This window comes from Enhydra lutris, unplaced genomic scaffold, assembly GCF_002288905.1.
Source record: "Enhydra lutris kenyoni isolate GAN:26980312 unplaced genomic scaffold, ASM228890v2 scaffoldscaffold38, whole genome shotgun sequence".
NCBI lineage: Eukaryota > Metazoa > Chordata > Mammalia > Carnivora > Mustelidae > Enhydra > Enhydra lutris.
Window position 1 is genome coordinate 19,630,524 of NW_019154122.1, and position 11,001 is coordinate 19,641,524.

Below are 11,001 nucleotides of genomic sequence, written 5' to 3' on the forward strand. Positions count from 1 at the left end.
GCCTTCGGCACAGGTCATGATCCCAGTGTCCTGGGATCGAGTCCCACATCGGGCTCCTTGCTCGTCAGGGAGCCTGCTTCTCCCTCTGCCTCTGCCTGCCATTCTGTCTGCCTGTGCTCGCTCTCTCTCCCTCTCTCTCTCTGACAAATAAATAAATAAAATCTTTAAAAAAAAAAAAAAGTTAAAAAAAAAAGATTTTATTTATTTATTTGACAGGCAGAGATCACAGGCAGGCAGAGAGGCCGGCCGAGAGAGGGGGAACCAGGCTCCCTGCTGAGCAGAGACACCCTCCCCCCATGGGACTCGATTCCAGGGCCCTGAGATCGTGACCTGAGCCACCCAGGCGCCCCCTGCATCGTGTTTTAAATGTAGCTCTTTTAAGTGGCATGTAATTTGTTTGCTTGTTTTTTGTGGGTGTTTTGGCATATGGAAATTTATTACTCTCATGTTTTCACCATCAGACTTAGGATCTGGGTTTTCCCTTCTGCCTTTGTATAAGGCCGAAGAGAGATGTTGGGTGTTTTGACAGTCTTAAATGTCACTGAGGGGCGCCTGAGTGGCTCAGTGGTTGAAGCCTGTGCCTTCAGCTCAGGTCATGGTCTCAGGGTCTTGGGGTCGGGCCCTACCTCGGGGCTTTCTGCTCAGCAGGGAGCCTGCTTCCCTCTCTCTCTGCCTGCCTCTCTCTCTCTGTCAAATATGTAATGAAATAAATTAAATCTTTAAAAAAAATACCACTGACCTCATGACCTTTGTGACCAAATCCAGCACCTACAGCTTCATCCTTTTCCTTGATAAAATTGAGGCGCGTCCTTGGGTTTCTTTTTGCCGTTCTGGATCAGCCGGACCCTGACGCACTTCTGACGGCAGAATTCGACTATTTGGCCTCAACTCCTGCTTCTTCCAGCACAGTTCCCTTTGCATGGGAAGTGTCTCCACAAGGGTGGCCCCAGGGCTATTCCCGAACGGGTTTTCTCCTACTGTTTATCATGTCGCTTCTGAGCTCGCAGGCGGCCGCGGAGCTCCCTGACCGTGTGGAGACGGGGCCTGTGCCCATCCCGCGGCGCCGTGGGCCAGCGCAGAGGACGGTTGTTGGTGTTAATCTTTCCCTGATAACTTACCACATGGAGCGTTTGGACCCGCACTTAATAAGAAAACTTGGAGTTTAGCTCGACTCTTCCATTTGCTTCTATTTGTCTTGCTGTTCTGTGTTTTTTCTTTCTCTTATTGCTTTCTTTGGATTGGTTTTTTAAAATTTCTGTTTTTCTTCTTTTTAAGAGTTTATTTATTTAGAGAGAGTGAGCAAACGAGCGAGAGCAAACACAAACGGGGGGAGGGGCAGAGGGAGAGGGAGCGGCAGACTCCCCTCCTGAGCGGAGGCAGATGTTTTTTTGTTTGCTTGTTTTTAATTTTCAGAATTTCAACTTTGCAAGAACCTTTTTTTTTAATAAGATTTTTATTTATTTATTTGACAGAGATCACAAGCAGGCAGAGAGGCAGGCAGAGAGAGAGGGGGAAGCAGGCTCGCTGCTGAGCAGAGAGCCCGATGCGGGGCTGGATCCCAGGACCCTGAGATCATGACCTGAGCCAAAGGCAGAGGCTTCACCCACTGAGCCACCCAGGCACCCCTCTGTTTCTCCCTTTTATTTGGCTAGTAATTTTATACTTTTGTAATTCTCATACTGGTAGAGTTTACAAAATGCATCCATGACAATAAAAATCTAAGGTATTTGGAGGTTTTGCCTGTAGATAACACAAAGGTCTTAGAACAATTTTTTTTTTAAAGATTTTATTTATTTATTTGACAGAGAGACACAGCGAGAGAGGGAACACAAGCAGAGGGAGTGGGAGAGGGAGAGGGAGAAGCAGGCTTCCTGCCGAGCAGGGAGCCCGATGTGGGGCTCCATCCCAGGACCCTGGGATCATGACCTGGGCCGAAGGCAGACTGAGCCACCCAGGCACCCTGTCTTAGAACATTTTAAATCTGTTTATCCCTTCCCTGATTTAGGTTATTATCTGCCCACAGTATATGTGGAACCTGGCAGGATGTCATTACTAATACTGATAAAGTCAGGTTTGCTGGGTGTCCTCTCTGTTTACCCTCTCTGCTGCCCGTGTTCTTCACTTCCTGTTTGAGGTAATTCACCTTGTTCCTGAAGAAAAGCAGTGTGGGTCCGTCAGCAGGTGGGTCTGCGTCCCCCTCCTTCCTGAAGAACTTTTCTCGTATGTGTGAAATTCTAGTTTGGCAATTATTTCTTCTCAGTACTTTGAGTATGTCTTTCTGCTCACTGTTTGAAAGACAGTCTTTAATCTTAGGCTGCTTGTAGGATTATGCTCTTTTCTCTGGTGGATGTGCTGTGATGGACCCGTATGTTGTTCTTGCGAACCTGTCCAGGTGTGAAGCCTCTTGGATCTGTGACCCGAGGTCTTTCATCAGGTTCTTCCAGGGCTGCTCCTGCCCATTGTCCTCCAGCCCAGGGCCCCAGATTACAGAACGTTTGGCCTTCTTACTCCAGACTTTCCCTCACGCGTATTTCTTTCTGTGCTTGTGCTAGATAGTCCTTTCTTTGTATTGTAGTGCATTAATACTCTTTGATTCTATGTAACATGCTGTTAAATTCATCCATTCAGTTCTTTATTTGGGTAATTATAGTTTCTGGTTTTAGAATTTCCTCTTTTTTTTTTAAAGATTTTATTTATTTATTTGACAGAGATCACAAGTAGGCAGAGAGGCAGACAGAGAGAGAAGGAAGCAGGTCCCCTGCTGAGCAGAGAACCCAATGTGGGGCTCAATCTCAGGACCCCGGGATCATGACCTGAGCCCGAGGTAGAGGCTTCACCCACTGAGCCACCCAGGCGCCTCTGGTTTTAGAATTTCTGCTTTTAAAAATAATTTCTAGTGTTTTGGTCAACATTCTAATTTTATCTTTTATTTTCCTGAATATGTTAATCATAGCCCTCAAATTCTGGGTCTGAAAACTCTGGGAGTCCTGAGTCTGCTTCTCTAGACATCGTTTCTCTTGTTTTCTGTGGTGTCAGCTCCTCTCTTGCGTCTTGTTGCTGTTGGTTGAGAACTGGACATGGTGTGAGAATAGGAAATGATGAAAGGCTTGGAACCATGTTCTCCTCTTCCACCCTCCCCAGTGTCCACCTCCTTGGTCCCTCTGCCATCCTCTTCAACTGACCACCTGCCCAGCGTACCCTGAAGACCTGACTTGAGTCCTCTCCTCTGTAGGTGGACGACGAACTTGAAATCAAGGCCTACTATGCAGGCCACGTGCTGGGGGCAGCCATGTTCCAGATCAAAGTAGGCTCAGAGTCTGTGGTCTACACGGTCAGTGGAAGCACATGGGGGACCGGGGCTACCGCTTGGCTGGGGAGAGGGGACACCCGTTTCACTGCCACATTCTTTGCCAGGGTGATTATAATATGACCCCGGACCGGCATTTGGGGTGAGTGAGCTGATGTGTTTGCTCCATCCTGCGGGAACCCTTAGGAGTGCAGTGAGGCTTGTGGATGTGCTGGGGGCTTGGGCACTCCGTGCGTTGGTTTCTGCCACATGTCCTCTGTGCCTGGCGAGTTTCTTCCTCCTGTCTTCCCCGGAGTGCTGCTTGCCCATGGGCCCAGGGAAGCCATGGCTGCAGTCCGCTGGGTTGCCCCTAGCCACAGGCACTGTGCACCTCCGGCCACACCCACCTCTGTTGCAGAGCTGCCTGGATTGACAGGTGCCGCCCCAACCTGCTCATCACAGAATCGACCTACGCCACGACCATCCGGGACTCCAAGCGCTGCCGTGAGCGAGACTTCCTGAAGAAAGTCCACGAAGCCGTGGAACGTGGCGGGAAGGTAGCGGGTGCAGGCCAGGTGCCGGGCAGGTCTCTGGGCCATGTGCCCTCCCTGACCATGCTGCACCGTCCTTAGGCCACGTCTGGCCTGTCAGGAGACGAGTGCCGTGCGTTCTGGGCGTGCGGGGAGCCTTGCTCAGCATTAAGAAGAGAAACTTCTCTGGAGACAAGTGGGGTGTGTAGTCACCTGTCCCCTCAGATCCCAGACCGGGACTGGCCCGGACTCTCCGGCAGAGTATGGGGGCCTTGCCTGGAGTTCGCAAAGGGCCTCTGGCTCTCGGGGGTGCCTGGCTATGAGCTCGCAGTGGACGCAGCCTCTGACCGTCTGGGCTCCCAGCAGGGCTGGTCTGTAGAGCAGCTGCTCCCTGAGAAGGCGGCCCTGGGGCGTGGCCCATTGTGGTCAGATGTGGGCTTAACTTGGGTGGGCAGCACTGCCAGGGACTCCTGCCTGAGCCCGCCCCGCCCTCCCCCTGCAGGTGCTGATCCCTGTGTTTGCCCTGGGCCGTGCTCAGGAGCTGTGCATCCTGCTGGAGACCTTCTGGTAGGTGTGGCCAGACTGGGTTCTGGGACCCCTGGCCTAAGTGGGCATCCTTGAGATGCCTGTGTCCAGCCTGGGAGGGTCCTCAGTCTGGCTCTAGGCAGAACACAGCCTGTATCCCTAGCACATGTCAGGTCGGGGTATCTGATACCTGCGGGGGTGCCCGCCCAAGCCAGGAGGCCTGTGTTGTGCTTTTCTACACAGGCACCCCCACTGCACCATGTGCTCTGGGTCCCCTTCATCAGAACGAGCGTTTTATAGAAGGAAGTGGGCCGAGGTGGGGGACATCAGGGAGTTGCTCTTCTGCCAGACACAACCCAGGCTGAAGGTGTGAAGGGTGACGTGGGCTGGTCCTTCCCTGGGAGCCTCCTCCACTGTAGTCCCTGCACTGTCCACAGGGAGCGCATGAACCTAAAGGCCCCCATTTACTTCTCCACGGGCTTGACGGAGAAAGCCAACCACTACTACAAGCTCTTCATAACCTGGACCAACCAGAAGATCCGTAAGACCTTTGTCCAGAGGAACATGTTTGAATTTAAGCACATCAAAGCCTTCGACCGAGCATTTGCTGACAACCCGGGTCCGATGGTGAGGCCCTGGCCAGCAGGGGCTGGGGATGTCTAGCTGGTGCCTGTTGTAGCCAAGTCGTGCTTGCCCCGGGCTGGGGCATGTGCTGACTGTCCGCACCTCCTCCATGTCTGGGACATGCGAGGAGACTTTGCCTGCAGCTCTCCCTCAGGAAGTGGGGTGCACTGTGCTGGGGGAAAGACGAGGTGGGGGTCAGAAGGTAGGGCCTGTGGCAGGTGCAGGGTCAGAAGGCTCTGAGGGCAGAGGAGCTGGGCCCATGGCCAGTGCTGGTTCTTTGACAGGCGGGCTACTGTCCTGCCCGTGCCCCCACCCCACAGGTGGTGTTCGCCACACCAGGCATGCTGCATGCTGGCCAGTCGCTGCAGATCTTCCGGAAATGGGCAGGGAATGAGAAGAACATGGTAAGAGGTCCACCTCCCAGGAGGGCCGGCCGGTTGAGGTTGGGCAGAGGTGGGGGAGTAGGGCTGTGTTTGGCTTTTGGGGACACTTGGTGGTCAGGACAGGGCTCAGTAACCTGGGGGGCCCAGTGTCCCATCTGGTGGCTCAGACTCTTGCGTTGGGTCAGCCTGTTGCATCAGGCAGGGATGTGTCCTGAGCTGATGTGGTGCTCAGGCCTGGGTGGGCTTGTCCGGGTGCAGTGGGGTCTGGGATGGGGAGCTACTGGCAAAGGAAAGGGGCCATGAAGGGCACAGGTTCAGATAGGCAGGGTGGAAGCCCCGAGGCAAGACTTGGCCACCGTCCCCGCAGGTCATCATGCCTGGCTACTGTGTGCAGGGCACCGTGGGCCATAAGATCCTCAGCGGGCAGCGCAAGCTGGAGATGGAGGGGCGGCAGGTGGTGAGTCCCCGCTTCCCGGCAGCTCCACGGGCCCCTCCGGGGCTGGAGGGGAGCCCCTGGCGCCCGCTACTTGTGCTAATGGTCTGGGTGTCCGGGCGCCACAGCTGGAGGTCAAGATGCAGGTGGAGTACATGTCCTTCAGCGCCCACGCGGATGCCAAGGGCATCATGCAGCTGGTGGGCCAGGTGGAGCCCGAGGGCGTGCTGCTGGTGCACGGGGAGGCCAAGAAGATGGAGTTCCTGAAGCAGAAGATCGAGCAGGAACTCCGTAGGCAGCCCGGGCACGGGGGGCTTGGGCCAATAGAGGGGATGTGGGCAGGGTCCCCCCCCGGGGTCAGCACAGGCAGGGCCGGACGGCCTGGACTGAGGCTCTCTGCCGCTCCCCCTCTTGCCCAGGGGTCAGCTGCTACATGCCAGCCAACGGTGAGACGGTGACGCTGCCCACGAGCCCCAGCATCCCCGTGGGCATCTCGCTGGGGCTGCTGAAGCGGGAGATGGCGCAGGGTATGCAAGGCAGGGCACGCCGGGCAGGGGTGGGGCCGTGGCGCGGCGGGCGGCCCGCTCCTATCCCTGCCCCTTTCTCCACAGGGCTGCTTCCTGATGCCAAAAAACCCCGGCTCCTGCATGGCACCCTGATCATGAAGGACAGCGTGAGTGTGCCTGTGCTGGGGGGGGGGCTGAGGGGTGCCCCCACCCCCCCTGACCTGCTCTTGCCCCACAGAACTTCCGGCTCGTGTCCTCAGAGCAGGCCCTCAAGGAGCTGGGCCTGGCTGAGCACCAGCTGCGCTTCACCTGCCGCGTGCACCTGCACGACCCTCGGAAGGAGCAGGAGACAGCCCTGCGGGTCTACAGCCACCTGAAGAGGTGGGCACCCCGTTCCTTCTGGCTCGGGTTGGGAAGAAGTGGGGCACGAGGTGGGTCTCACTGTGCCTCCCGGCAGCGTCCTCAAGGACCACTGCGTGCAGCACCTTCCCGATGGGTCCGTGACTGTGGAGTCCATCCTCATCCAGGCTGCTGCCCACTCAGAGGACCCAGGCACCAAGGTGCTGCTGGTGTCCTGGACCTACCAGGTGAGGGCTGTGCCCCAAGGAGCCCCACTTCCAGCCCCAGGTGTGCTCAGGGAGGACGTGCTGACGGTCTCCTCTTGCATCTGGCTCTAGGATGAAGAGCTGGGCAGTTACCTCACATCGCTGCTCAAGAAGGGCCTCCCCCAGGCCCCCAGCTGAGGTCAGCGGGTCAACAGAGGGACCTAGGCTTTCGTTCTAGGGCTGTGTCTGTGCCTCAGCTCTTCCCTCTTTGTCTCTGGACGTGGAGTCCCCGGCTGCTCACGGCTTCTGTCTGTGAGGACAAAACCACAGTGTCCTGTGCCTGCCCAACTGGCCGCTCTTGGCTGAGGAAAGAGACAGGCCTGGGGACTTGATTTCTATTCTTTATTTCTATTCCCGAGCCCCCAGCGGGTGGAGGGACACTCCTGAGGTGTTCATTTCCAGTAAAAACGGAACCAGCAGCTGTGTGGCTGTGCCCTTCTTGATGCACAAACCTTTTGCCTGCAGTTCACCCGTAGCAGCCCGGGGTGCCCAGGAAGGTGGGGATGCCGGGCAGGGACTGGCCAGGGGAGGCAGGAGGCCCATGTGGCATGCAGAGCTGGGCAGGGGCCGGCAGCAGGGCTGTGTGTCCTGGCCGCCTTGACCTCAGCCACGAAATCTGCAGGTTATCTGTGGCTTCCGTGTGGCAAGCCCTGCAGGGCACAGGAGGTTTTCTGCAGAGGCTGGGTCTGGCCTTAAGTCCATAGCTTCATCTGGGCCGCAGAACTCCTGCCTTTCAGGCCCCTCCCTCCTCCCTGAGGAAACTTGCTTTTCCTCTACTGGAAACTTGGTCCTACGGCCCAGGTCAGGGCTCCAGGGGAAGGAGGCACCTTACTCCAGGCCTCTTGCTTTTGGGCTGCCGGTCTCCAGGTGGGGATTCTTTGGCCAACCTGGGGTTTCCTCACTTTCCCGCTGAACGGAGGCTGGATTCTCACCTGCTAGCAGGACGGAGGAGGGCTGCAGCTGTGCTGTCACCGAGAGCCCCGCCCCCACCAAGCATCCAGCATCAGGAGGGGTTAGTCAGTGGGACGCATGCAGGCCCCTTACCAAGGCTCCCGTACAGCACGGACTTGAGGAATAAGCCATGGGCCGGGGCCACACGTGCCTGGTGCCTGCCCAGGGGGTCCCGGCTTTCCAGGATCACCTTCACCTGAGCAGGCATCAAAGTCCCCAGCCCCACAGCCACCAACACAGCCGTCATTCTCCGCACCTGCAACCCAAAGCCAAGACTGCCACAGGCGCCCGGCCCTCAGGCCGCCCTGCCCCCAGGAGGCCCAGGACAGAGCCCACCTGCTTGTACAGGAAGGACTGGCTCTCAAACTCCAGGTTCCAGAACTGCAACCTAGAAATACAGGCAGCCCGAGTCCACACTGTGGCCCCAGACAAGGAGGTGGCCAGGGGGAGGGATCTGGGGGAGATTGGCTCCCACTCTCTTCCACCCCAGGGGCTTCCACTGACCACCCTATCCTCAAGTGAAGCTGTTGGGAGGGACAGTGTGAGTGGGAGGGGCAGCAGAGCCTTCTGGGGGTCTTGGCAGTGAGGACAGGGCCCTCAGTTGGAGGCGCAGCTGAGGCGGGGGTCCTGGGGTGGGCTGGGGCATCTAAGGGAGGTGAGTGCGGCCCCTCATCTAGCAGAGACCCAAGCCCCGGTCTAGGTGCTCTTCAGCTGACTATACGCAAGTTCCTCCTCTCTTCAGTGTTGGTTCACACTGGGAAGGTTCTGGAAGTCAGTAGCTGACAACTGGCCAGAGCCCCAGGGACAGTGCTGGGGGCAGTGGAAACAGCCCCCTGCCAGGTAGGGCTGGAACCGCTGGCCTGGTGCTGCTGCTTCAGCAAAGCCTTTTCAGTAGTTGCCAAGATCCATCTACTAGACAACGAACGCTGGGCAGGGCAGGGCAGTGAGCCCTTGGACAAAGCATTTTCTGTTCTCTGTCCCCCCGCCCCGGACATGGCAGGAACCCACCCTGGGGGGAGGGCACAGCTGTTTGTTCATGGTTGTTGGGGCCATGCCACTCAGCTGACTCGTATCCCTCCATGAAGACTAGCAGGGGGTCCCCAGCCCCCACTGTGTCCTGCCTCTATACCACCCTTGCCAGGGAAAGTGCTAAACCCAGCTCCCTTAGTCTCTGACCAGTGTGCGGGGTGTTCTTCCTTACCTGTTCTCCTGGGGGAGGATGAAGAGGCTGCCTGGGTCAGGGGCCACGGAGGCTCGGCGCAGTGTGCGCACCGAGCTCGTGGCGGGGCTGCCAGCTGACTGGAAGGCACCGAAGTCGTGCGTCCCCAGGAGGTGCTGGGCAGCCTCCTGCATGGCGACCACATCCAAGCAGCTGCAGGGAGCCAGGGGACTGGTCGGGAGGGAGTAGCCAGCCAGGTGGGTCTGACACCCCCTCCCACCCCCTCCCATCCACACTCACTCTGCCTGCAGTCCCCAGCACCGGTTTCGCTCAAACACTGACAGGTGGTCAGGCCGATGGCAGCCAGTGACCAGACGGTACAGGTAGGTCCTGGATGTGGCTGCATGGCGGGCATGGAAGTCACTGGGTACTCGGAAAGCTTGCAGTACCCTGTGGGAGCAAGATTAGATACACCAGAAGGATCCTGCCACCCACCCAAGTGACCCCTTGGTATCTCTATCACACCCAGAGAGTCCTTCCTGACTTAAGGCTTCCACCCACCGTGGACCAGTCTGGAGACAGCAGATGGGCACTCACCGTATGGCCGGGTGCCTTAGGTGGGCATTGAGAGCCTCTGCCAGGACCTCTGGGGAGAAGGGGGGTTGGCCTGAGCGGCGCTGGACGTCCAGGTGAGCCGCGTTGCACAGGGCGTGGACCCCGGCATCCGTGCGGCTGGAGATCGTGAACTTGACCGGCACCACCGAATTCAGCCGCTTCGCAGCCTCCTGCGGGGACAGAGCAGCCTGGGGCGGGGTGGGCAGCGCGGGGGCTCCCATCTGCCTCTCCCTCAGGTCCCCCTCTTTCCACTCCGGGCGGCCGGCCGGCAGAGCTCACCTCCAGGTAGTTCTGGACCCCGACGGCGCGCTGGGAGCCCCTGACGGCCGCGACCCCGCTGTGGGCGGAGGCGGGCTCGGGTCAGCGGCCGGAGTTCGGGCCGTGCCCCGCCCTCTGCGGCCCTCCAAGTCTGTTCCCTCCCCGGGGCGTCCCACCGGGTGACCGGAGGTGCGGGTCCTAAATTTAGCTCCCCCCAACTGCCACGTCGGGCGCCGGGATACACTTCGGGGCCGCGGGAACGGATGGGAGGTCCGGAAGACGTACTTAAATTCCGTGCCCAAGTACTGGAAGTACACGAGGTAGCGCGCCGTCCCCGAGCCTGCTGCAGGGCCCATGGCGGGAGTCCGCGGAGCGCGGCCAGACTCAACGGGCCCAGGCTCCGCGGGGCCACACGTGCGCCCTGCGCTCGCGCGTGCGCGCGCGGAGGAGCAGTGTGGCCACGCCCCCGGCTGCGCCCGCGCCCGCGCCTGCGCCTTAGCGTTTGTCCGCCTCGGCAGTCCGGCCCTCACCCGCCCTCTGGCCTCTAGGGGTGGGAGCGGGGGCGGGGCCGAACTAAGGGAGTGGGTGCAAAGTTCAGAGTCGCGGAAGAGCCCGTGGGCCGGATTCTGACCGCGGCGCCCAGGAGGAGCTCCCGTGGGCGTGCACTCCTTCGTCCGTCCTCTCGCCTGCTCACCCACGCCCTACTGCCCCGGAGTGGGTCGGTCCCCACGTTCCGCGCGAGCGGTTTTTTGCAAATGCCCCGAGTTGCGCAACGGCCGCACCGCTGGCGCGAGCAGTCCCGCCCTCCTGGCGCCCCGCGGACAGTCCGGCTGTAGCTGGGTCCTACTCCCTTCCCAGCCCGCGGTGGCCTGGGAACTAAAGGGCGGGACGACGGGGCGTCCCGGCCGGAGCCAGGCGTGGCCGAGCCGCAGGGCGAGGCGTTTGGCGACGCTCCCCGGCCGTGACAGCGGGAGGCGCGCGCGGGCGGTGAACATTGGCGACGCTCCCCGGCCGTGACAGCCGGCGGCGCGCGCGGGCGGCGGACTTTGGCGACATTCCCCGGCGGTGACAGGCGGGGCGGGGCGGCGGCGCGGCGGCCTCAACCCGGGGCGGGCGGGCGCCGAGC

The 11,001-nt window shown here is 59.3% G+C and overlaps 2 protein-coding genes across 6 annotated transcripts in view; one reads left to right on the plus strand and one right to left on the minus strand.

Annotated features, from left to right (window-relative positions):
• The window catches only part of LOC111154616 (integrator complex subunit 11), a 12,826-nt gene extending 5,594 nt beyond the window's left edge, over positions 1 to 7,232 (plus strand). For 2 of the 5 annotated variants that reach the window (XM_022514327.1, XM_022514324.1), the window contains 13 exons: positions 3,233 to 3,331; positions 3,415 to 3,449; positions 3,705 to 3,843; positions 4,319 to 4,383; positions 4,779 to 4,968; positions 5,286 to 5,369; positions 5,716 to 5,805; positions 5,910 to 6,072; positions 6,201 to 6,308; positions 6,393 to 6,454; positions 6,526 to 6,668; positions 6,745 to 6,874; positions 6,965 to 7,232. In XM_022514327.1, the coding sequence (XP_022370035.1) occupies positions 3,233 to 3,331; positions 3,415 to 3,449; positions 3,705 to 3,843; positions 4,319 to 4,383; positions 4,779 to 4,968; positions 5,286 to 5,369; positions 5,716 to 5,805; positions 5,910 to 6,072; positions 6,201 to 6,308; positions 6,393 to 6,454; positions 6,526 to 6,668; positions 6,745 to 6,874; positions 6,965 to 7,030 (1,374 nt within the window). In that variant the 3' untranslated portion in view covers positions 7,031 to 7,232. Of the gene's footprint in view, positions 1 to 3,232; positions 3,332 to 3,414; positions 3,450 to 3,704; positions 3,844 to 4,318; positions 4,384 to 4,778; positions 4,969 to 5,285; positions 5,370 to 5,715; positions 5,806 to 5,909; positions 6,073 to 6,200; positions 6,309 to 6,392; positions 6,455 to 6,525; positions 6,875 to 6,964 lie in introns of all 5 variants that reach the window. The other 3 variants (XM_022514322.1, XM_022514326.1, XM_022514325.1) reach the window with 2 other exon arrangements.
• Positions 7,233 to 7,473: 241 nt separating this feature from the next.
• On the minus strand, positions 7,474 to 10,291 carry LOC111154617 (pseudouridylate synthase-like 1). The gene is made up of 8 exons (XM_022514328.1): positions 10,161 to 10,291; positions 9,897 to 9,954; positions 9,600 to 9,787; positions 9,303 to 9,452; positions 9,045 to 9,215; positions 8,180 to 8,231; positions 7,937 to 8,099; positions 7,474 to 7,827 (listed from the first exon to the last, which is right to left on the minus strand). The coding sequence occupies exons 1-8, from the start codon at positions 10,229 to 10,231 to the stop codon at positions 7,721 to 7,723; spliced, it is 960 nt and encodes a 319-aa protein (XP_022370036.1). The 5' UTR covers positions 10,232 to 10,291; the 3' UTR covers positions 7,474 to 7,720.
• Between the last annotated feature and the right edge of the window lie 710 nt (positions 10,292 to 11,001).

What these genes read in the sequence shown, in the direction of transcription:
- LOC111154617 (XM_022514328.1), bottom strand. Translation starts at nt 10,231, where the DNA reads ATGGGCCCTGCAGCAGGCTCGGGGACGGCGCGCTACCTCGTGTACTTC. An exon ending in TACTTGGGCACGGAATTTAA is followed by an intron (nt 9,955 to 10,160) that starts GTACGTCTTCCG and finishes CTCCGCCCACAG; the next exon opens with CGGGGTCGCGGCCGTCAGGG. An exon ending in GGGTCCAGAACTACCTGGAG is followed by an intron (nt 9,788 to 9,896) that starts GTGAGCTCTGCC and finishes CTGTCCCCGCAG; the next exon opens with GAGGCTGCGAAGCGGCTGAA.